The sequence below is a fragment of the Dama dama genome, chromosome 18 (assembly GCF_033118175.1).
Source record: "Dama dama isolate Ldn47 chromosome 18, ASM3311817v1, whole genome shotgun sequence".
Classification (NCBI taxonomy): domain Eukaryota; kingdom Metazoa; phylum Chordata; class Mammalia; order Artiodactyla; family Cervidae; genus Dama; species Dama dama.
The window spans coordinates 45,758,673-45,785,238 of record NC_083698.1 but is presented as its reverse complement, the minus strand read 5'-3'; the positions used below and the strand labels follow the sequence as shown (position 1 = coordinate 45,785,238).

Sequence of the window (26,566 nt, the reverse complement as noted above, 5' to 3'; positions counted from 1 at the left end):
TGACATACTCCTTTCCCAAGTTGGAACCAGTCTGTTGTTCCATGTCCAGTTCTAACTGTTGTTTCTTGACCTGCAGGCAGATTTCTAAGGCGGCAGGTCAGGTGGTCTGGGATTCCCATCTCCTGAAGAATCTCCCACAGTTTGTTGTGATCCACACAGTCAATGGCTTGGGTGTAGTCAATAAAGCAGAAGTAGATGTTTTTCTGGAACTCTCTTGCTTTTTCGATGATCCAATGGATGTTGGTAATTTGATCTCTGGTTCCTCTTCCTTTTCTAAATCCAGCTTGAACTTCCAGAAGTTCATGGTTCACATACTGTTAAAGCCTGGCTTGGGAGAATTTTGAGCATTACTTGGCTAGTGTGTGAAATGAGTGCAACTGTGCTGTATTTTGAGCATTCTTTGGCATTGCCTTTCTTTGGGATTGGAATGAAAACTGACCTTTTCCAGTCCTGTGGCCACTGCTTAATTTTTCAAATTTGCTGGCATATTGAGTGCAGCACTTTAACAGCATCATCTTTTAGGATTTGAAATAGCTCAACTGGAATTCCATCACCTCCACTGGCTTAGTTTGTAGTAATGCTTCCTAAGGCCCTTTTGACTTCACATTCTAGGATGTCTGGCTCTAGCTGAGTGATCACACCATCGTGGTTATCTGGGTCATGAAAATCTTTTTGTATAGTTCTTCTGTGCCACCTCTTCTTAATATCTTCTGCTTCTGTTAGGTACATACCATTTCTGTCCTTTATTGTGCCCATCTCTGTATGAAATGTTTCCTTGGTATCTCTAATTTTTTTGAAAAGATCTCTAGTCTTTCCCATTTTAATGTGTTCCTCTATTTCTTTGCATTCATCATTGAGAAAGGCTTTCTTATCACTCCTTGCTATTCTTTGGAACGCCACATTCAAATGGGTATATCTTTCCTTTTCTCCTTTGCCTTTAGCTTCTCTTCTTTTTTCAGCTATTTGTAAGGCCTCCTCAGACAACCAATTTGCCTTTTTGCATTTCTTTTATTGGGGATGGTCTTGATCACTGCCTACTGTACAATGTGACGAAATTCCATCTATAGTTCTTCAGGCACTCTGTCTATCAGATCTAACCCCTTGAATCTATTTGTCACTTCTACTGTATAATCATAGGGATTTGATTTAGGTCATACCTGAATGGTCTAGTGGTATTCCGTACTTTCTTCAATTTAAGTCTGGTGGCACAGTGGTAAAGATTTGGCCTGCCAATGTAGGAGACACAAGACTCGGTTTGATCCCTGGGTTGGGAAAACGCCCTGGAAGTAGGAAATGGCAACCCACTCTGGTATTCTTGCCTGGAGAATTCCATGGACAGAGGAGCCTGGTGGGCTACAGTCCATGGGGTCACAAAGAGCCCAACAGAACCGAGCACACACAGACTGGGCTATTATCTCAGCACATTATTATTTCACAGCTTTGGTCACTGGAAATGCATCCCTTCCATTCCCCATCCTTACCTGTCAAAATCTTTCTCTCCCTTCAAGCTCTACACAAATGCCACATCCTTCCTGACGCTTGCCCCAAACTCACAAGTTAGAATTAAAGTCTCCTTTTATGCAGGAACATTGCACCTTATTTGCATCTTCCTTTCAGTGGAGTCAAATACTATGTGGGGGCTAAATTCTAAACACAATATATGAAGCAAACTCTCCAACAGTAAATGCTAGTCTTGAAAATCTCACAGAAAGCCATTGCCGAAGACAAGTATATGGTCCTGCAAGAAGTCCACAACAATGGGTTTTCCCTCCAGCATTCAAATAGATTGCTTTTTCTTCTGTTGAGTAGCAGAAGTTGTTGCTGGCTACATCCAGAAGCCATGTTGTGTAGAAAATGGATATCTTTAAACCCTAGAAAATGGTCTTCCTCTGAGATGCATGTAAGAACTGAACCAGCCAGCATGAAGGGCAGACGTCCTTTTCTCTCTCACTCACTGAGGGACCGTCGTCCGCTCCTCCGCACGCATGCTCTGTGTGGAGCGTGCCGGGTGACGTCAGAGCGGAGGCGCCGTGACCCTGTTCTGCTGTGCTGCCCTGCGACTGTCTGGTGGGTCAGTCACGGGTACATGGTCAGTTCCTCCAGGGTTCTGGGCACAAGCTCAATCTTACTCATCTTTAGCAATCACTCTGAACAATGTTGTAAATGGTGAGTTAATGATAAACGCTTTTTAACTGAAGTGACAGCACAACCAACCAGTGAGAAAGCCATCTCTTCCACAGTTACCAGAGTATAAACATTTCCAAAACAAACACTGTTGCACAAAAAAGCAGTTCTCTCTAAAATTAAAAACCTTTTCAAGTCTAGAAAAAAATCCAATCTCATTTTTAAAAGTTTGCAGAATATGAGTGAGCCAGGTGGTTGGCTGCTCTTAATGTTGAGAAGCAAACAACATCAATAAAAGTCTGTGAGAGGAAAATTACAGTGACCTTTAGCCTCCCACTTGATCTCTTTGAAAAACTTGTGGTATAAATGTAAAGTATTATTTCTTTTTCCAGGCATTTTCCATTAGTACCCAGATGAACTGATATGCAAGATAATAGTTCCGTTTTTTTGAAGAGAAGCAACATTTGTCTGCTATTGTTGTTTCTTGTCATTCTGTGTGTAAAGCATTATTCAATCGTAAAATGGAAATTTTCTCAACAGAAAAAGACAAATCCAAATGGGTCACCTGCAGTCATACAGGCAGGTGGTGAAACAAACGACAGAGCATCCCTCACACACAGACCTCAGGGCTCATCAACTGTCTCTGATTCGAAAAGGTACTCAGAACACTGCAGATGTCCCCTTAGGCTGGAAAGGAACCTCAGCAACCAAGGGAAAAGCTGCCTTCAACAAAGACAGAGGGCTTCCTCGGGCAGCCAGTCTAACCTAGGAATCAGCTAGCAGACGAGATCCTATAACCCAAAATAGGGCAGACAAACTTATTCCCCAGGTGAGGTCAGGGTTTTGAGTCCTGTGTCCTAGCAAACAAGGCAACTTCTAAGCAATTTCCCAGGCAAATAAGACGACTTTTATGTCAGTCCAGGATGACTGGGCTAATCAATCAGAACACATCCTTGGGATCTTTGTGGGGCTTGAATCAGAAGGAATGTCAGGTGGGTCTTTTACTGGTGGCTACTGCTGTAGAGCTGCGGTGGTCATATTCCCATCACATGGAGAAAGTGGCCTACAGTAGAGGAGAGAATTGGAGGCAAGAGATGGAGCGATCCCTACCTGTGCTCAAAACCCAGGTACCCAGCTGCACTCCTGCCCTCCACTTGTGGCTGGATGATTTTGTGAGACACCACCCCTCCCCCACCATTATTTCAATAAACTTCCAAATTTCACTTAATGGAATTCAATGTGCATTTCAGTCACTCACAATCAGGGAGACATCAGAAATGAAGGGGAACACTGGTACAGAAAGATTAGGACAAGAAAAAAAGATAAGAAAGGTCCAACCAATACCAAAAATAATTAAAAATAAAATCATACACCTGTCATTGATAAGGAAGTAGTATTTGCAAAATAAGTTCAAATTCTAGTGAATTCAGTGGAATTCTAACAACAAAAGTGAGCGATACTTAACTCAGGGACCACGTACAGTTCTGACAGGAGCACCCACAATTCTTTATCTATGACTTTAGAGAATGTAAGTGATAAAGTAGTCTGATGGAGAAGGAAATGGCAACCCACTCTAGTATTCTTGCCCAGAGAATCCTGTGGACAGAGGAGCCTGGTGGGTTGCTGTCCATAGGGCTGTACAGAGTCGGACATGACGAAGCGACTTACCATGCATGCATGCATTGGAGGAGGAAATGGCAACCCACTCCAGTATTCCTGCCTGGAGACTCCCAGGGACAGAGGAGCCTGGTGGGCTGCCATCTGTGGGGTTGCACAGAGTCAGACACGACTAAAGCGACACAGCAGCACCAGGAGCTGCAAAACTGAAATTCTTTCTTCCACCAAGCTTTGATGTTTTGCAGAACAAGTAAGGTTGGCCTGTGGTCTTTAGTTTTTATGTTTCATGGATTTTAGAATGACTGGCTGGTCAATAGTTGTATTGTTTTTATGACGATGATACATGCACTCTGCAAACAACTCATTTTTAACTATTAAAATTTTGATTTACTGTATGCAAAATTCCTTTAACTTTAGTGAAACTAACACAGGGAAACAACTCAATTATTAACACTTTATTTGTAAAGTTGTGGTTGGTGTTCATGACAATAAAAGTACTACAAAAGGGTCCCTGCACTCTGGTTAGGGAGATTAATCATCTAAGGCAGGAGCATAAATTATTATTCAAGGTTATACACAGTGGCTGATCTACAGTGTGGGGAAAGAGCATGGGATTCAGACAAACTGAGGCATATCCCAGCTCTGCCATCTTTTTTCCTGCTACTTATTAACTGTGTGACCTTTGTACATTACCAAGTACTATGAATCTCAATTTTTCTCAGCAATAAACTGTGGCTATTAAGGTCTACCTCAGAGAGTGGCTGTGATTACATAATGCCAGCTATAGAGGCATCACAAGGGATATAAACTCTGAAAATAGCCTGAAATATTTGGCTTAAGCTATCAAAAGACATAAGGATGAAGTAGACCAGATAAACATTCACACTTGTGAAGGAGACTAAGTTCTGGTCCTTTGCACACACAGTCCTCCTGGAATGCTACCCTCCAAGACCCACTACCTTCTTCCTACATGTTGACTCAAATGTCACCTTCTGGGAGAGGGATTCTCCCTCATGCCACAGGTGTCATAAGCCACTCAATGAAGAACTGAGTCACCCAAAGATTCTTATTCAGGATGATACCCGAGTTGGGCTTTAGTCCCTAAAAGAGTCTGTGCTGAAGAGCACACATCCAGTGGGAAACTCACGAGGTTCAAGCTTTAACTGCTCCCTAGAAAACCTGAGAATTGTGGACCAGTTACTTAACTTCTCTGTGCCTCAGTTTCCTTGTCTACAATATGGGGTTGAAATAATACCTTACTCACATGACATTTTAAATAAAAGAATGTTTAGAATACAATAGGGAGTCACAGCTTGACTGGAAGGGAAGGTTTATGTTGCGATAACAAAAGACAGGGTTACAGAGTAATTGAGTCTAAGTTCTTCAGGGCCTTGAGTCGAATATCGGTTTAAAATCTATAGACTTCATGATACATAGGGTATCATGACAGAGACCTGCCAGATGAATTAGAAAAAAGAGGAAGACAAAAGCAAGGGAGATCACCTAGCCTCGCTACAGCAACCTACATGTGTTGTAATTGGTACAGGTGCCAACAGAAACAGGAGGGGAAAGCAACAGTAGAAGTCGGCACTAATCCAGTGACAGGTGAGAGACAAGGCCGGAGTTATTCAGTGTACACATTAATTATTTAATTAAGACGTATGGTTTCCATCAAGAACTCATTATAGAACAAAAACAATTTGATTGTCACATTATACTGAGTGACTATCAAGAAACAAATGTGGGTATCACCAAGTGGAAGCAAGAAGCAATATCTTTCTAAAGCAAGATGAAATTAAAATGCATTATTTTTATGGTACAAAACACAGAAGTAAACTCTAGCATACTAATGTAATATGCCAATGGAAATTTTGAGAAAATAGGCAATTAAGATGCATTTTTTTGTACTTAACTCTCAGGAAGATATTTTTATGGATATTAATTGTAATTTATTCTGCAACATCAACTGTCAAAGTTTGCCTAAATAATGATTTCAAACAAAAATTACTTGACCACATACAGCATTCTGTTGAGAGAAAGAAGTTAAACCTCACTGATAGGTAACTCAATTGACTCCCTCTACCTGCATTTTTATCTTTCACTGAAAAATATTAAGACTAGAAAATGTATGGAAAATAGGACACAGACGATCCTTCGATATTATACCTGAGTTCATTTAATCGTAGGGACCTAAGTTCATTTTGTAACAACCACTGTAGAGAGCAGGGCAGCCAATGCCCCGTTTGTAAATGAAGACACTGCAGCTCAGAGTTCACACTCAGCTAGTACACAGTGGAGTGCTGGGGTCCCCCCACCCAGGGCTTCAGGTGTCAAAGCACAGGAATGTCCCCCTTACTCTGCTCAGTCTCCTGGGTCTACATAAGAACACAGTATATCACAGATAGCCAAGACAGGGATTTCATGAATCAACTAGGTAAATGGAGAAAGGAGAGAAAACATTCATCATTATTGTAAAACACTTCTGCAAAACACAACTGGCTATAGTGATGAAGGATCTTTATAAACTATGATGTTTGTACCTTTATTTTGCTTCCACAAGAATGTACTCTTCATGACAGCAGGGAGCTTGTGTGCCTTGCTCACCATGGCAATGGCCTAGATCTACAATTAAGAATTTCTAGCACACTGAAGACACTCAATAAATATTTGCTGAATGGAAGTAGTTCCATCTTTGTCTGTAGAATGAGGTATTTAAAAGAGTACAGGATTGGCAGACAGAATGCCTGAACGTGAATGCTGTCTCCGCCCCTCTGTCACCGTTACCTTGGGCAAAGGCTTAACCTCTATGCCTCAGTTTCCTGAGCTGCAGTGTTAGAACAATACAGTAGCTGTGCTATGAGCTCAGTTGCTCAGTCGTGTCCTACTCTTTGAGACACCATGGAATGTAGCCCGCCAGGCTCCTCTGTCCGGGGAGGCTATTATGATCATTCAAAAGACTTCTCAGTAGAATTCTAGGTTCTAATCTTGTACACAGAATGAACCTATAACATGGAGCCCAAATTCTAATTTTACCAATATAGAAAATCTTTACCTCGTGTATATTACATTTCTAATGTCCTTAGTACTTCTGAAGTTAAAAAAGAAAAATTTTTTTTAAAAAAAATCAGTATTTGATGAGTGAAAATGATTTTGGAAGCAAAATCAGAAGTCATTGACACAAATGCTCCTTATGTATTTATTTCATTTCTCTGATAGATGCTGAATCTAAAATTAACCTTAAGCAACCGGGTTTGAGTCACTGAAACAATATAACATACTATTTCAGAGTTACCTTTGAGCTGTGAGCTGACAGAGACTGAGACATTACTTTGCCAACAAAGGTTCGTCTAGTCAAGGCTATGGTTTTTCCAGTAGTCACGTATGGATGTGAGAGTTGGACTGTGAAAAAAGCTGAGCATGGAAAAATTGATGCTTCTGAACTGTGGTGTTGGAAAAGACTCTTGAGAGTCCCTTGGACTGCAAGGAGATCCAACCAGTCCATCCTAAAGGCGATCAGTCCTGGGTGTTCATTGGAAGGACTGATGCTGAAGCTGAAACTCCAACACTTTGGCCACCTCATGTGAAGAGTTGACTCATTGGAAAAGACCTTGATGCTGGGAGGGATTGAGGGCAGGAGGAGAAGGGGACGACAGAGGATGAGATGGCTGGATGGCATCACTGACTCAATGGACATGAGTTTGGGTAAACTCAGGAAGTTGGTGATGGACAGAGAGGCCTGGCGTGCTGCGATTCATGGGGTCACAAAGAGTTGGACACGACTGAGTGACTGAACTGAACTGAACTGATTGAGCTGCCCAAGTCCTTGAAAGGCACAAATCAGAACATACTCTACTTTCCTATATATGAAAAAGTGTTCTTATAGCTTTATAAAATACACTAAGGTTATTATTGTAAAAACTCTAAAGTATATATAATCTCAATGGACAAGAAAAAATGACGCAGAAACAAAATGTCATTTCCCTATGCCTTTTCTTGCTCCATAGTTTAGACAGAACCATGGTGACAGAGGATGAGATGGTTGGATGGCATCACCAACTCCATGGACATGAGTTTGAGCAAGCTCTGGGAGATGGTGATGGATAGAGAAGACTTCGTGCTGCATGCAGTACATAGGGTCACAAAGAGTCGGACACAACTGAGTCACTGAATAACAATAACAAAGTACACGTAAATCATAATAAATGCTTCTTGTGGGGGTTTCTATATAGATCATTCCCAGCTTTGATCCCTAATTACTTACCCAAAATGGAAAGCATATTCAATAATGTCTGAAGTATATCCAAAATCCAGACCTTGATTCTATGTTAAAAAATGTGTGTTGATTTGTACTAAAATAATAGTTGACAGTGTTAGTTATATTTAAGAACACAATTAATAATCAATGTCATGACCAAGAAGAGTTCATTCTAGGAATATAAGGATAGTTCAATATTAGAATATCTACTAATACAATTTACCATTTCATTATGTTAAAAGAGAAAAACCAAATGATCATACGAATGCTATGAAGGCATTTCACACATTCTATTCTTAATTTTTTAAGATTAACATATTTTTAAAAAGTCTTCTTTAAAAATCTTAGTAGTATTAGTAATATTACTAGGAAACACATTATTGTATTATTGTATTGTATTATTATATATAATAATATTGTATTATTATATTCCTACCACGTTATTACATTCTACTATTCTCCTTACATGGTGGCTCAGATGGTAAAGAATCTGCCTGCAATGAGGGAGACCTGGGTTTGATCCCTGGGTCAGGAAGATGCCCTGGAGAAGGAAATGGCAACCCACTCCAGTATTCTTGCCTAGAGAATTCTATGAACAGAGGAGCCTGGTGGGCTACAGTCTATGGGGTACGACTGAGTGACTAACACACAAACACACACACACTATTCTTTAGGAAATGGGTTAAGTATTCTACATTGATTATCTCATCAATCAACAATACCCCATGAGTAAGTTACCCTCATAGCCCCAGAAAATAAACTGAAGTTCAAAGAGCCTAAATAACCCTCTCAAGGTCAAACAGCTAGCGAATGGCAAAACTCAAAAGTTGAACCCAAAGCTCTGTGACCTTAGAGCTCAAACACTTAATAAAGCAGTAAAGGGGAAAAAATTTGAATAGGCAGTTAACAGAAAAATACAAATGGTCGAAAAAAAAAAGTAATGCCAAGTCTCACTCAAATTTTAAAAAATGCCAACTAGAACATGCTGATCTCGTGCTTGCTTCGGCAGCACATATACTAAGACATGCTGATAGGTTGAACTGATACACATTTTAAAGTTCTGCAAGTATATGTTAAGCACAATTTGAAGGTATAAATTAGTATACTATTTTAAAGGGCAACGAGACAATGCCTACACAAATGTCACATGTTTATACCTTTGACTTCTAGAACTATATCCACTTCTAGAAATATATCCTATAGATGTACTTGCACAATTATGCAAAGATACATGTACCTAAAATGTAAACACCCTTGTTATCTATATAAACTTTAATACATTCATATAGTAGAACACTATTCAGTCATTAAAGTAAGAATGGGGTACCTCTAGATGTAAGGACATGAAAAGTGGCACACTTAAGTGAAAAAGGCAATGTATGAAGCTGGATATAATTTTAATTCTAACTAAATATGTACGTGCATAAAAATGCCCATGAAAGTACTCAAGAAACTATTAACTGTGTTACCTCTAGGACTAGGAATGACGGAGAAACAAGCACCTTTAGTGTTCACTTTATACTTCTTGGTACTATTTGACTTTTTACCATAAGCACGTATCAATTTAATAATAAAAAAACTTTAAATGATATAAAAGGTACATGTACATACTGATTACAATATAAAACATGGGTACATATAAAAACAGGGATACTGATTCATAAAGGTTCCGTTTTAGAAATATTTTAATAGTTGAACTTAATACAGTTGGAAATGACTTCATCATTAAAAAGGCCAAAAAAAAAGAAAAAAAAGATACTGACTTTCTATTGCTGAAGATAGAGGAGAGCAGGAAATGATTTCAAATTAACACAGAGAAAATGAACAAGCCAAGGCCAGTCAGCCCTCTCCCTCCACTCGTGCCCACGTTTCTCCATGCTTCTCATTTCATCTTCTCTCTTCCAAATCACCACGAGGCATCTCACATACTGTTTTTAGATTGCTCAGAGTGCTGGACTCACTGGTTTCTAGTTTATACAAATAGATGTAACTAGATCTTTTTTTATTTATAATATTCATAGTTACAATAATAAAATTCTGCAAACCAAGAAAACTTGGCTCATTCAGTTCTAAGCATGTTCCTTACATATACCTGCATCATTAATCTTCCAGTTTGATTTGCACACATCCAAAAAGCATACCCTGGTGGCTCAGAGGTTAAAGCGTCTGCCCGCAATGCAGGAGACCTGGGTTTGATCCCTGGGTCGGGAAGATCCCCCGGAGAAGGAAATGGCAACCCACTCCAATATTCTTGCCTGGAGAATCCCATGGAGGGAGAAGCCTGGTAGGCTACAGTCCACGGGGTCGCAAAGAGTCGGACATGACTGAGCTACTTCACTTTCACTTTCTAAAAGCATATAGATAGTGGTCATGACAATATAAATTTAATTGATTCTTCCCAGTATTGAGTTTTTTTCCCTTCTCCAGCGAGAAACAAACAGAAATAATAAACCTCACTAAACTTCAAGCAAATTATTTCTACCAATGTAGTTACATCTATGTAAAAACAAGTAGTATTATAGTTTATATTTCTAGATACTTATCCATTAATTTGATAGGTAACATAGTATTTTCAGATACCTAGCTGAAATGGAAAGGAAATACTTAAATTTAGATCAAAATTAATCTGAATCAAGAGATGTCAAGGGGCGAAGGGAGAGTGCAAGTCACATCAGGAACTGCTTTTTATATATTTTTGTATAAGGACCACTTTGGAAAGGTTGGTTTTAATAAATGGTAGAATCACATGCTAAAGCACCAGTTCAGGGTGAGGATTTTTTAAATAAACCTTTACTGCTACTAAGAAGGAAAAATAAGAGGAAAAAATCTGAATCACTTGAATTGACTGCTAAAAGTATCAGAATGTAAACCATTTTCTAATTTGGGGCACAAAAAACTTGACTAACCTTGGTTGTCAGAGAACAACAACAATAAATGCTTCATTTGCAAGTATGTGTAGAAATAATGCTCATACTAGAAACCATTTCTTTTTCTTTCCTTTGATGGAATTTAGTGTATACAATATTTAACATAATTTCAAAATTCAGGATGAATTATAAAGAAAATACAGCTAGTTGTTCGAGTTAGTGTTCTCCAGAATCCTCACAAACAAGGGGATGATTTGGCTGTGACATAGCCAAAATTTTTATAGTTCTACTAGCCTATATCTCTCATTTAATAAAACTGTTAAAAACTAGTTTGATTTAATTATCAAGTATAAATTAATAATATTTAAAAAAATGAAAACATGACCTTAGGCATGCTAAACTCTTTGTGCCTCAGTTTTTCACACCTATAAAATGGAGACCAAAAGAAAACTTCCTTCGAAGACGGCAGCAGTGATTCTTGTGGATTATCATAAGGAAGGAGGCTAAAAAGCAGTGCCTGGCACATGATCCGTCCTGCATAGATTTTAGTATCATCATCACCAACTACTTTCACAAGAAGTTAGACTGCTAGGGCTCATAACCAAAACAAGTGCTCCTTACTCAAGCTCCCTTGTTAGAGAAATTTACTCTTTAACAGAAGCAAAGGGGAAAGCTTGCGGAATTAAAAATTCATGAAAAACATTCAGCAGTGGTAAAAACAAGACAACAGACCCAAAATGAAGTTGCTTCTACTAAGCCTCAAGTCATCAAACTGAGACTTAATTACAGTTTCTGCTCTCCCAGAAATGGAATCTTAAACCAGCCAATCAGGAGTCACTTGGTCTGCCTCACAGACCCTGCTACTCCCTTAAGGAAAGTGACCTTGCAATAATAACCAATTCACTTTTTTCTTAGTTTAACTTCCTTGGCTCTGCTCCCTTCTGCCTATAAAAAGTGTTTCACTTTGTGCAGCTCCTCCGGTCCTTTCCTATCTATCTGCTAGATGGGATGCTACCCGATTCAAATCGATCTTTACTCAAGGTAACTTTTAAAGTGTTTAGTCTGCTTCAGCTTACCTTCTAACAGGATGCACAGGCTGCCTTCAGAACATACAACGATCTCTGCCTCAGAATCTCTGTCCAGGATGAGACAACCAACCAAGAAACACCAGGACCTCTGCCTACACGGTTTAATAATAAGAATCCCTTCTAAAAGATGTAATTCAAGAAATGATTTAACTAAAGAAACGCTCTGATTTTATTTAAATTCTAATTTAATTGCCTAGGTGATACAACCTGAATGTTTATTTTTTAATCAATAAAAATACATACTTCTAGATTATAAGCCTTTTTTTATTATTCTCATTCCAAGAATAGCTCTCAACTCTAAGAAATGTACTTAAAAATAGATTAAATTGTCCCTTTCACATAAATGTGCTGCAGAACAGAAAACCAACACGGTAACGGTCACAGAATTTGAATAAAGTGAAAATACCAAATAAAAAAGTAACTTAAAAGTAGCAGTTTATTTTTAGAAACCCACAGAGTTCAAGTTTTCAGTTTCTACTGCAGCACACCACTCTCAGCAACCTGTTGAAACTCAGCTCTGAAAATAACCCCACAGCATAAAAGTCAAGTACATTTTCTGGAGCACCATGGGTCTGGTACCCCACCTACATTGTGCAATGAGCATATCAAACTACCTACATCTGCTTTTAAGTGGGAGCTACAACTTGGAATTCTCTTTTAAAATATCTAAGGAGAGGGTCAGTTCCACCTTTTCTGATGGAGGCCAGTAAAGATGACTAACATTCACAATTCCTTGAAACAAGTATAATGATATAATTATTTAAGCTGCTCAGTCTTTCAAATGAAAGGCTTTTTTCTACCATCCTGAAAACAAAACACTATTAATTTGTATTTTCATTTTTTTTAGCAATTTGATTATACTATCTTATGTTAAATAACAGCAACAAAACCAGTAATCTCTGGTTTTAATGCAAAACCGAATGTAGGAAAAAATGCTGGTAGTGGTGGTGAAACCCACTTGTTAATGTTCTCAGTTGCACCATTAATTTTCAGAAAACATGATCAAATGATTAGCTAGTATAAAATACACTGCTGGGCTCTTGGTATCAGAATGCAATGACAGTAACATTCTCCAGTAATCAGCTCCTAGAAGCAGCTGGTTCAATCTGATTAAGAGGGTTGGGGGTTAGGGGTGGGGAGGCGAAAGCTATACACACACCCATCTAAAATTAAAGGTTAAATCTTAAAAAGTGGATCAACCTATTTTCAAAATAACCATCTACAAACACAGCTTATAATTTAGGGGAGACTGAAGCTGCTTTCTGTTTTTACCTGAAGAGCTAAAGGATGTTACATTTGAGAGAAATCTCTCCCATCTCCCCACAAATATTGACATGGTGTTAATTAAGTCAATCCAAATTTGCAGTAAGGGAATTAGCTGTAAGAGATACACAGAATTATACACTTTGGTCAATTAAAATTAAGTGGGAGCGATTATCGGAGAAAATAACGTAGATACTAATAACATTCTGATTAGATTAAGATTTGACAAATTGAGACTAAAGACATATAAAAGTTTATTTAGCACCCATTGTGCGTCAGGCACCACGCATTTTTTTTTTTTTTTAAAGCTTTGCCTAAATCTCTTCATGAATTACACCAACCCGGTTTTACAGAAGAGGGTTTAAGGAAGTTGTCCACCATCACGCAGCTAAAAAATAATGCAACTGAAATCCTAAATTACATTTATCAGCCTCTGGCCCAGCCCAGTGCCAAACACACTGCAGGCTCTTGTTGAAAATTTGGTCAATAAATGGAAGAATGGCCTCAAATACAAGCTCTCTGCTTCTATACCTCCTGCCTTCTGTAATCATGATAAACATGAGGTTAAGGTGCTCTCACTGGGAACCTGATAGAGTTAGCCTCACAGGAAGTTTAGTTAAACAAGCATTCATAGTGAGTGAATTATAAGCAAAAGACCCTCCATCCAACTCCATCCTCATTGTTCTCTCATCCTTGGTCATCCACAAGATGCAAGACCGTCTAGACAACCAGCTTTCTCCAATTTCATCTCCATGCTTCTCTAAGCTTCCCCATTGGTCCTGGAAGGCAGAGCATGTTTACTGCTGCTCTGCCCAGTGCCTAACACCATGCCTGGTGATGCTAAGTGCTCAATAAATATCTACTCAATAGCTGACCTGTGGGACAGCCCCTGCCCCCAACCATTGTAAGAGCACCACTACTGTCAAAGGTCCTATGTCCCGCACACAGTGGGATCCAAACGATGCTGAGGGATGGCCCTGGCTCCCCACTCTGGAATCCAGACCATACATGTGCTCCCTGCTGACGCCCTGCCTCTGAGATTCATGACATTCTGGCACCCTTGGACCAGCATCTAGCTCTGTGTTATTTCTACCCCAGTTCTGCCACAGTCACAGAACACATCAATGCCCATGGCCACCCTTAATTTTTTTCTGCTTCCTCAACCCCAATAAAACTTCATCCAATATCTACTTTAGCAGTCTCACTCCACAACTGATGCACACTGGGCCCAGCTCCTCTGGAATCTTAACGCACGTGACAACACAGCTGACCCAATCTTCCCATCCTTCCAGGACTCCCATTTCCTTACCTCCCATTCTCATTTTTCTTTGACTTCACCCAGAAATGCCCTTTCCGCACAGCTCACTAATTAGTATGCTCATGGTTTAGTAGAGGAAAAGAGACACGTGAAGAGCCATGATATCAAAACAACGTGTAAGAGTAACAGCAGCTTGGGTGCATACAGAGATGGCACCTAAAAAGAGAGAAAGAGTGCTGAGGGGTGGGGTACATGGCACGGGGTGAGTTGTCGCCAGGCCAGACAAGTAAACCCCATGGAGTGTTTCCAATGTAAAGAGGCACATGGATGCCAGGAACAGAGGTAAGAATACACATGCCATGAACCAGGGCCCCCCACATACCAACATTCTACCTGTCCAAGGGTGCCACTCACGTTCAGCCTGCTCTCATAAAAATGCCCAAATGGTAAAATATACTTTTTGGTTTCGTTTTAATCATCAGTTCCTCTAGATAAATGTGCAATTTCCCTTTTGAAAAGCTTCTTATGAGAACTTTCATATCTCATACAGACCACACCAAGGTCATGACACCTAAACCTCAGCATCCATAGTGAGATAACTCCAGACAGCAGGAGCTTCTAGGAGCTATTACAATTACTCAATAGTACAGCTGTGTGATACCACCCTGGAAATTTCACTACAGTTTACAAAAGGGCAGGTCTGCAATGGATTGGAGGTGAAGGGGCAGGGAGAACTGGTCCTTCACACAGCTGTGGAGTGGTGACCTCCACTCTGATCATCCTTACAGAACAGCTGCAGTCAGTTCAAATGTCCAAGCTGTCTCCTCCTGTCTGCTTCACAGGTAGCATCTGGGAGCCTGGCACACAGGGGCTCAGCGAGCTGCAGAGGCCTCCCTGCCATCTTCCAAGCACTGGGCATCTGCTGGCCCCGAGTCTGAGGACACATTCAGGAGCAGCAGGAGACGCCCCACCCGGCCCTGAACTATCAACCAAGGTTTTACTATTGCCTTTCTCTTTCCCTTCCCGGGGGTCTCCAAGAGAACTTGGGAGAAATTGCAATAAAGGTCAGGAGCTAATCCCCCACTGGCCATAGGACAGTTAATCAGCACTCCTGGGCCTAACAAAAAAGAACCAGAGACGGAACACCTGCCGTGGTCCACTGGGCTGTCTTGCACTGCAAGTCAGAAGTCAGAAGCACCAGTCAGCTAGGACTGCTGGGGAGGGAGGAGGTGGGGGAGAAACTAGGGCAGAAAGGGAGCGGCACTGGCTCTGGTCACCTCCTCTGACTGGTGACGAACCCCAAGGGAGAATCCATTTTAACACAGGCCTGAGAACACGGAGAGAACAAGTGGCTTGGAACCACTCCCCCGACAAGGAGTCCCAGGGCCTGTGCACTGGCCTCTCAGAGACCCCCCACCCCCTGCCAGGCCCACCCTCTACCCTCCCCTCACCTCCCTGCCTGGGGCCGGAGCTCTGGTTTCAACCGGCTGCCTCCGTGGAGCTGTCTGACTCTTGACTTCAGCCCCACCCCTGGGTGTTATCTTTCTAAACAATTCTTGGTGTCTCACTGTGCAGTCTACGAGATACCTCAGACACCCTTAAATCCAGTCCAGGCTCCTGGAGGCCCCTGCCTATTCCAAAGACTCATGTGAATCTCAGGCTGAGACTGTGGAACCAAACTGGGGTGAATACTGTATCAAGTGATTTTCATGTTATTATCTACTGTTTAATTAGTGCAATCTTTTTGTGAGATAGGTATTATCTCCATTTTATACCTGGAGAAACAAAGGTACCTAAGACCAACACACACACACACACACACTTTTAATAAGTGGATATATGAGTAGCAGAGTAAATACTCCAGCCTAGGTCCATCTGAAAGCAGAGCCTACACGGCCTCCCCTGGTTAAGAGAGACCCTAAACATTTTGCAGCCATGGTTTAGTTAAAGGCAGAAATAACTCCTGGCCTTCAAGCCTCTGCTGTCCATGGCCTTGAGCATCTGCTCACTTCAGGCCACAGGTGCCTGAAGGCAGAGGTCAAGTGCAGAGCACCATACTATAAAAAAAGGAGTTATAATAAAAATAGCTAGCTACTAGTGATAAAGTACAGATACTGCCCTTATCTACCTGCTGAAACCCACATCATAAGCCTTAAAGACCAGCCCCACACCCTGGAAGAACTATATCTTTTCTCCTTTTCACTCTTTGGATATTGTGTATGAAGCACACGCCTGCTAGATTCTGAACTTCCTAAGGGGCCCTATCCTGCTCTTCTTGCATCTTTAGCACTATAACTGGCACAAAATAAAGGCTCAGTAACATTTGCTAAATGAATTAGTAAATTAACGTAGGATTCTCACAGGATGCATCATCTAGTATTTTTGACTACCAAGCTTGAAATGGGCTTCTAAGAACAAAATATAAATGTAAATATATTCATACCAGCAAATTAGTTTGAAAATATGAGAATGACCTCTGGGAGAAAATAATTTGGGGGCTAAAAGCTCTCGTCAAATAACTTTAAAATAAAAACAATGAACACCAAGGCTACAAAATATTTTCAAAACAAAACAAAAGGAAGCATATGCTCCCTGAATCAAGGAAGCATATGTTCCCTGAATCAGATTCAAGACGAGATCTGAACTTCTGCTATTTCACTACTTTTCTTGGGAACTAACCATGCTCTGTTTGGGGGTGATATTACTGAGTTTTTAATGTGCCATTGTACACAGTGGGTGTGTAACAGTCAAAGACTTAATTTCACCTCTGAATTATTCCACATGCTAGTTTAGGGAAAATTAGATCTTAGTTCTGTTAAAAATATACTATAAAATTCAGTGCTCATATTATGGCTAAAAATTGAACAGTGGCTAATTCTCAACATGAGAAAAGAAAATTAGCTAATTTATAATTTGTAGTTTCATTTTCACTTCTATTTTAAGAACAAAAATGATGTACTAGATCAAGTGATGCTCAATGGCTATTCATTAAAGCAATACTAAATGTCCATGCAAAGACTTCATGATCTTCAATGGGGCATCGTGACCAGACAGTGGATGTGCCCGTACAATCTAAGAACAGGTAATAGGGGGAAGTGCCTCACTGTTGGGGACAACTGTCAGAACTCTAAAAAAGCAGTTTTCAAAATTTCAGGGAGCCAACTTATGAAAGACAAGAAAAGTGGAGTCATGACAATCAAATGTAATGTAAAATCCTTGAATGTGCTTGAATGAAGGGAAAAAAAAAAAAGACATACCAAGACAACTGAGGAAATCAGACTCTATAGAGTAGATCTGATAACAGCATTATATCAAGGTTAAATTCCCTGCATGTTATATTATGTAGAAAATGTCCTTGTTCTCAGGAGATATGCATGAACTATTTATGATTCCTAAAAGGTTCAGTTAAAAAAAAATAAAAGTATGTATCTGGGCCTGTGCAAGGAAAAAAAGAAAAGAGCATATAAATGTGGCAAAATAGTAACACCTGGGAAATCTAGATAAAGGTGTTCATTGAACTACTCCTCAAACTTTTCTATAAGCTTGACTTTTTCAAAATAAAATTCTGAGGTTAAAAAAAATACTGAGAGTTTTGACCTCCTGAGAAGGCATTGTCTCAAGATTAATGGGTCATTTCAATTTGTTTTTCAATTCAGAGCCAAAACCACAAAGGAAAACCATTAAGCTCTTTAAAAAAAAACCTGCAATGTATAAACAATAAAAAGAAAGACCCATACTAAAGGATGAATATAAAATACTGTTATGACTCTTTAAGGCTTTTTTGACAGACTAAGACACAGAGTTGAGCATTTTATTGTTTTGTTCTGAACTATGTTCCAGGGGGCTGACCACTAACTTTTTTGAGAGCCTAGACACTCTGCTTTACAAAAACCATCTAACTTAACCATAACAAGGTGACTATTGCTGCTATGATCTCAAAGTGAAAGACAATGAAAATAAGAAAGAAACACTCAATGAGATAAATAACTTATCTACAAATTCACACAGTAAATGGGTGGTTTGAACTCAAGTCTGTATAACTCTACATTCTAGGGTCTTTCCCATTCAATATACTAGATAAAAAACAATGCAATAGAATTGCTGTTTGCTTTAAGTTCTATTGTTCAAAGATTTATTCAGCCACTATCTCTACTACTACCACTAATTTTAATAGTAATTAAACAATAAATGGGCTTCCCTGGTGGCTCAGTGGTAAAGAATCCGTCTGCCAAGCAAGAGACGCAGGTTTGATTCTTGGGTCAGGAAGATCCCCTGGAGAAGGAAATGGCAATCCACTCCAGTATAGTATTCTTGCCTGAGAAATCCCATGGACAGAGGAAACCTGGAGGGCTACAGTCCCTGAGGTTGCAAAGAGTCGGATATGACTTCACAACTAAACAACAACAAACAATAAATGGTATATTTCCTTTTTTTCTATCAAGAAAATAATCTTCCAAAACAAAGTCCACAAGTTTTAAGAAAACTAAACCCCAAACTGTCAGTCTTATTTCTATCAAAAGTCTAAAACAGATAATGTAGATGACTTCTGTGTATCTGAAAAGACATACCGATAAGTGATCAGAGGAGAAATGAATCATAAAAGAACAAAAGAACAAAACAAAAAAAAATTGCTTAAAAATAGGATTAAGATCATGGGAGGTTGTTTAAAAATAAGTTTATGGATAATATTGTAATATATAAATGTATTGAATCAACACGTTGTACATTTTAAATATATACAATATTACTAATACATGCCTTTCATTCCTGAACCAAATGGAAAACTAGTTTATGAAACTTCTAAAAACTCTTAAAATTCTAGGAATTTTATTTGAAAGCTGAGTGAAACTAATTCCTATTATTTATATAAATAAAGACCATCAGGTTTATGGGCAGGCACTGAAAACACATGAGGACAGTTCAACAGATACAGTGATATTAAAAGCATAAAAAAGATCCAAAATAATGTATCTGCTAAACACATTCTTAATATAAACAGTCCCCTCATCCTCCTGAACCATAACAAAAGAAAAAGGCATAAAAAGGAAAAATGTTTTGTTTGAAGCATTCAGGTTGAAATATCTACTTTTGACGGATACAGTATGAATCAAAAGGCCAAAACCTCAAAGGTTTAGGAAACTCAGTCAGATGAGGACTATGTATATAATAGTCCTAAACTTTCATTCAATCAAAGTGACTGAATACCTAGCACTATCAGATTGTTTTTATTGTTGTAATGTATACACACCGTATTTGTTGTAACAACTACTATTTAAAAACAGTAGTAGCAGTGTTAGTCACTCAGTCGTGCCCTGCTCTTTGCGACCCCGTGGACTGTAGCCCATGAGGCTCCTCTGTCCATGGGATTCTCCAGGCAAGAATATTGGAGTGGGTTGCCATTCCTTTCTTAGGTAACTTCCCAATCCAGGGATGGAACCCAGGTCTCCTCCACTGCAGGCAGATTTTTTACCATCTGAACTACAGGGAAGCCCTCATTTAAAAATAATAGAGAAATAAGAAATAAATTTTTATATCCTATACATCTGGTTGATTTTACCTGACGTAATTTTTTTCCCTTAAGTTCCAGGTCTCACATTACAAATTTAAATTTATAGTTTATTTCTGAAAAGTATTTCTGAACTAAAATGTCATCAAAAAAACATATCCCAATAAATATTTTTAATTATCAAATATGAATTTCTCTATTTTAAGTGGGTATCTATTTTTGTTACTTTTTGGAAATGCTCTTTCAAAAGAAATTGAAGTCTATCTCTACTACTAAATTAAATTACTTTTAGCCACTAAATTAAATTTACAAAGAGAACGAAAGAAATTCCTCCTCAAGATGCCTTAAGACTATTTCTGTTTACTTCTTTGTCAAGAAAGTTTTAGTGATTGTTCTTTTTATCTAAGGTAGTAAATATTTTATTTCCCTTGCCTGAAAGACTGAAATGTGTATAAGATGCTTAGCATAGTCCCTGACCTACCAGGATACTCCATAAGCCAGTTGTCTTTTCCTCCCAATAATCAATGTCAAAGTTCATTCCTACAGTGCTCTCCAGAATGTCATATTATTAGGGTTGTAAACAGTCGGACACGACCGAGCGACTAACCACAGCACAATACTTATACCTTTAAAAGTTTTTGTAACATGGCTCTGAACTTGATATCATTTCATTTTTCTTTCAATTGCTTCCTGCTGTTTTCACATTTCCTATTACCTGTCACTCTAGGGAAAAAAATGCAACATCTGACTTGAATGTGTATTTCTTTGCTGGGGTTCCATCTTATCTGCATTTCCAGCCAATTTTCCTGAGATACAATGGACACAGATTTAGCCCTGGTGGTAGGGGCTGAAATAATGTTGTTTCAAAATGAACCTACACTAGGACTTCCCTGGTAGTCTAGTAGTTAAGACTCCACTCAGGAACCTACTGAGCCCTGGATCTATCAACCAATGCTAAGTATACTGAACAACAAATGTTAATGGAATTTGCCCAGAAATAATGTCTCATGTCAGGCAGAAAGGGAGATAATTTATTCTAAGAGTTTTAATCACATTTCTATGGAAAGACTCTCACATTATGAAGACAAGATATCACACCACTGATTCTCTCTTATTGTTCCTCTCTGTTTTTACCACTGTTGACAAAAGACTATGTATTACACCAGAATAAGATCACTCTTGATTGCTCTACTTTGGGATAAAGTCTGATTGATGCCTTACTGACAAAAACATAATTTCTCATTCCACAAAAGGCATTATAATCTACTCTTTGTTTCCAACATTTAAAATAGATATGCCTTGACATTACAAAAAGCTCACAAGGATAAAGCAGATACCATCCCAATTGAATATATTTTCCTAATCCCTGTCTTATTCCTTATAGACCTGGTCACCACATAATAAGAGTAAATTATACCAGAACTGTTGACAAATTAAATACAAAACTCAGTTTTAAAACACCTTTAATAATATAGCACATATGGAAAGGAGATAATTTTATGAAATAAATGACTCACTTGTATTGCATAAATGTCAAGATGATGTTTGAATTTTATCTTGTGTTTTTCAACCAAAAAACTTAGTTATAAATAAAAGAATGTCATGTTTTTCAAACCAAACATGGTAGTACTTCATTTGTCCTCTATCTTTAGAGAAGAAGGTACTTCACAGAGGTGAATTTTCCAAACAATAATTTATCCATTTCAATGCCCAAACTCACTTAGGATAGAAATGCTTTCAGCTGTGTCCTGTACTTACCCACCCATGTAATGTAGGTGGTACCCAGTGTGAGTGCGCGTTAAGTCGCTTGAATCACATCTGACCCTTTGCAACCCGATGGACTACAGCCCGCCTGGCTCCTCTGCCCAGGATTTTCCAGGCACGAATACTGGAGTGGGTTGCCATACCCTCCTCTAGGGGATCTTCCCGCCCCAGGGATTGAACTCACATCTCCTGCATTGCAGGCAGAGTCTTTACTGCTGAGCCATGGGGGGAGTATCCAGTGTGGGGAACCAAATTTAAATTCCTGCCAATGGCTAAGGTCTCCCTCAGTGTGAATATGCAGGAGGTTACTAAGGTATCTCTAGGACACCAACAAACATAAAGCAATTTGTCCTATTCTAAATGGCTCCATGATGACAAGTTCTTATATCTCAGTGTTATGAGTTTTCATGTCTTTATTAAAAACTATCATCCCTTGCTGTTTTGAGTCTCCTTCCCTGGTGGTTCAGACAGTAAAGAATCTGCCTGCAATGTGGAAGACCCGGGTTTGATCCCTGGGTGGGGAAGATCGCCTGGAGAAGGGAATGGCAACCCACTCCAGTATTCTTGCCTGGAGAATCCCATGGACAGAGGAGCCTGGTGGGCTACAGTCTGTGGGGTCACAAACAGTCAGAACGACTGAGTGATTTCATTTTTACCCAAGTTCTAAATCACTTCTTCTAAACTGTGGCTGGCAAACCAGATAAACATGTAATTAGTAATTTATCAAGCGCAGAAATAAACAAATTTGGGTAAGAGTCTCCATACATTAGCCACAGTGGAATTTTAAGTTTAAGTTTAAATATCAGAGGATATTTCCATTTACTTCCTAGTTCTTGATTTTATCATATGGCTGTTTTCTGGGAAAATGACTGATAAATAAGTTATTACTCTATAGCAATTATTCTTTTCATACCTTCTTATCCAATCCATTTTTAAAATGTCACCATTAGTAAGCAAAATCCATAAGGAGACTTACCTGAGGCACGCCTTGTAAATCGGTTTATTACTGGAGCTGAAAGAGAAAAGTGGGATAATATGCTTAGATAAAATTCTAATTTATCCAAAACCCTGAAAAGGAACTAAATTGTTAATGATCCCATAAGTTAAATAGGAGAAAGATATGAATGAATAACAAGTGCTAGAAGAAATACCTAAATATATGAAAATTAAATGTTTAAATTTAAAACTAGACAAGGAAATATAAATTAAAATGAATATTTCATCTGTTAAATTAGTGCCTCCAAAACTCTTTAAATGAAAATCCCTAGCTGTGTGTGGCTGAAACTACTTACCTAGTACAGTACAAATCTATATAATATTTTTATAAACAATTTGGCAATTACATGAAGTATCATAAAAGGTTTGTCTCCTTTAAAAAAGTAATTCAACTTTTAAGAGAGTTATCCCAAAGAAATATTACTAGAAAAGGAAAAAGCGATTTAACAGCATCATTTTCACAGTGAAAAAATCTGGAAACAAAACTAATGCTCATGTATGCTGATATCATTATTAGGTAAAGATAGTATATTGTTGATATTCTCAGATTTAATATTTGTAGAGTTGACAATTTTTGTGTTCAACCCAAAAGTCCATGACATGCAAATCTATCTGCAGAAGGCTACAATTTCAGGCTGGGTGTGGGAGCATACTGCTCTACTGGTACCTTTGGCCCACTTCCCACACTCAACTCAGCTCTGTTGTTTCTTCTTGGTTTTGTTTATAACTACTCAAGAAATGAGGTGTTTCTTTAAAGCTTTTTTTCTTGATAGAAGCAGGTAAGTTTACAGTTCATATTATATACAGAAAGAACCTCAGGTACTAACTACAGAGTGTATTTAAGTAGCAGGAAGTCATGGGTCTACTGTAATACTTTCTAATATTTCAATACTTTTAAAATAGTCATTATAAAGACGCTTTACACTATGGAAATAGGTCAAGTAAAAAAAGAAGACTAAATTTTTGTCAGCATTATGTCAAACAGCACAAAAATTACAGATGCTTAGGAATAAGTACTAGAAGAAAATTATGTCAGATGTTTTACACTAATGCATGCAACTATGCCTTTAAATATCAGCATCTCCACATTACTGATGACAATGTTTTACAGTAAGGCTCGGAGATGCTGATTAGTTTGCTTTAGATCACACAGCCACGCTGTGGCAGAACTTGAGTATTTGAACTTAAGTACTTCTAGCACCAAAATGCTTCCCACCAAGAGCAGAAAGCAAAAATACTGACACCTGAAATCACAAAGTAATAGGTAAGTATTTCCTCCCATATTGATCTCCACTTTTAATGAGGATTAATTCTGTGAAATAATTCACAAACCCAATTATTAAAATACTATAGTTTATAGCAAAATCATATCCTCTCAAATGATCAAGATACAAAATTTCCACTATTTACATACCAAATTAATTCAGCCATATAGCTGCAAAACCACAAATCACTTAAATAAAAATCTTTCATCAGATAAACTGTAGCTATATTTTAGATATCACACACACATAAAAATGTCCACCAGTTTTCTTGGATAGTTTCCAACCTCTTTTTCACAACTCCTTCAGAACCTAGTCTAAAGGAAGCCTCCCCAGGCCAGCCATAAGAACGGGAAAGGAAAGAGTGCAAAAAACTTCAACCACAAGAATGCAGAATAGACAGTGCAGGCTGACCAGAGCAAGATGAAGATAAAAAGCATATCTCAGCTCTGGGGTGAAAACACAGCAGATACTCTGCCTCCTGCTCCAGCCTCTCCTCTAGACAATGAAGTCACAGCATAACTAGCTTCTGGTTTGAAATTCTGGGATGTCTTTGTTCCCTTGGGGTCCCTCAGGTTTGTGTGTCTTTCTGAAGTGTTGGAGGCAGAGACAGATTTTCAAGGAAGTGACACTGCCTTCTGGGAGGTGTACTTTAAGTTTGTGGGGCAATTTTTTCAACCGTCTTAATAATTCAGAGGACATCTTTGAGATTTGACAGATGATGTACAGGACAGTTCTATACCACAAAGCACTGTCCTAAATGCCACAACTTTCATGCTTTCACATATCCAACTGGACATTCATGTTGGCAAGCAAGTCAACTTACAACCATCTGAGACTAGATTCCAACACTGTTTACTATTTAAGTGCAGGGCTTCCCTGGTGGCTCAGTGGTAAAGAATGCATCCGCCAATGCAGGAGACACAGGTTTGATCCCCGGTCCAGGAAGACCCCCACATGCTGCAGAGCAACTAACCTCATGCAATACAATTACTGAGCCTGTGTTCTAGAGCCCGGGGCTCAACAACAAGAGAAGCCACCACAACGAGAAGCCTGCACACTGCAACTCAGAGCAGCTCCTGCTTGCTGCAACTAGAGAAAAGCCCAGCCCATGCAGCAACGAAGACCCACCCGGCACAGCCAAAAGATAAATAAATAAGATTATTTTTAAAAATATATACAATTATTAGATGCAGTTTTAATATACATAAAATTTTCTGCAACACAAATACAACATAAATAAAAGGAATTGGGTGCATTTCTGGTATTTTGTTTTGTTTGGAATTATATTAACATTCGTTCATCATTTCAAAAAATCATGTCACTACTATAATTGGGGTATCTGAATGGCCAGTAGAATACACCTGATTAGACTACATTTGCAGCTTTCATATTCTTAGTGATTCTACAAGTAAGTGGGAGAATCTAACTATGTCTCCCTGTGTACATGTAACCACAAGCCTACCACAACACATTACTATAAATTACTTGCCTTTGTTTCTCCTTTATATTTTCGCTAGAAACTATGTAAAATTTTAAATTATGGGTAGAGAGGTTCTATGACAATGACTTCTGTGTCCCACAGTAAACGGGGCACGGGACTGGGTAGTTAAAAAGATGGGTGTACCAAGCCTATATTATGCAATTGTCAAGGTAAACACTAGGTTTTGACAAAATTACCAAAAATCCAATCCCTCATAACCATATCCCTTCATATCCACTTGCAGAGATAAAACACAAGTGTTTCCTACATCAGCTCTTGGCAAACCAACAGTAACCTTCACAATTTTTCTTTTTTTCCAGTCCAGCAGCCAAAATAGGGAAGAAGGTTGAGATTCAGGGTGGAGGCCTTGCTGGAAGTAGAGCAATGTGCATCTGGGCAAGGTGTGCTGGTGTTTTCTCCCGCAGGAACCCAAGTCCAGGGGCAAGGAGCAGGAGGAAGGTGAGGAGGGACGCACCGCCGGGCACCAGCGAGGGTCAGGAGACGTGGGCTCCACTGTGAGCGAGCCCCACGGCCTTCCAGGAAACCGTGGGTGAGTCACGTAACTTTGAGCCAAATTCTCAACTTTAAACACATGCAAGGCAAGTTCTGCCCTCCTTAATTCAAGAGGGTTTTTAAGGAAAAATAAACATCTTTGAAAGTGCCAGAAAAGGCAGAGGAACCAGAGATCAAATTGCCAACATCCACTGGATCATCGAAAAAGCAAGGGAGTTCCAGAAAACCATCTATTTCTGCTTTATTGACTACACCAAAGCCTTTGACTGTGTGGGTCACAATAAACTGTGGAAAATTCTGAAAGAGATGGGAATGCCAGACCACCTGACCTGCCTCTTGAGAAACCTGTATGCAGGTCAGGAAGCAACAGTTAGAACTGGACATGGAACAACAGACTGGTTCCAAATAGGAAAAGGAGTACGTCAAGGCTGTATATTGTCACCCTGCTTATTTAACTTATATGCAGAGTACATCAGGAGAAACGCTGGGCTGGAAGAAGCACAGGCTGGAATCAAGATTGCCAGGAGAAATATCAATAACCTCAGATATGCAGATGACACCACTTTTATG

The 26,566-nt window shown here is 39.1% G+C and overlaps 1 protein-coding gene across 1 annotated transcript in view; it reads right to left on the bottom strand.

Annotated features, from left to right (window-relative positions):
• The window catches only part of PRKAR2B (protein kinase cAMP-dependent type II regulatory subunit beta), a 106,420-nt gene that overhangs the window by 57,498 nt on the left and 22,356 nt on the right, over positions 1-26,566 (bottom strand). The window contains exon 2 of the mRNA XM_061165240.1: positions 22,719-22,754. Coding sequence (XP_061021223.1) covers positions 22,719-22,754 — 36 coding nt within the window. The remainder of the gene's footprint in view (positions 1-22,718; positions 22,755-26,566) is intronic.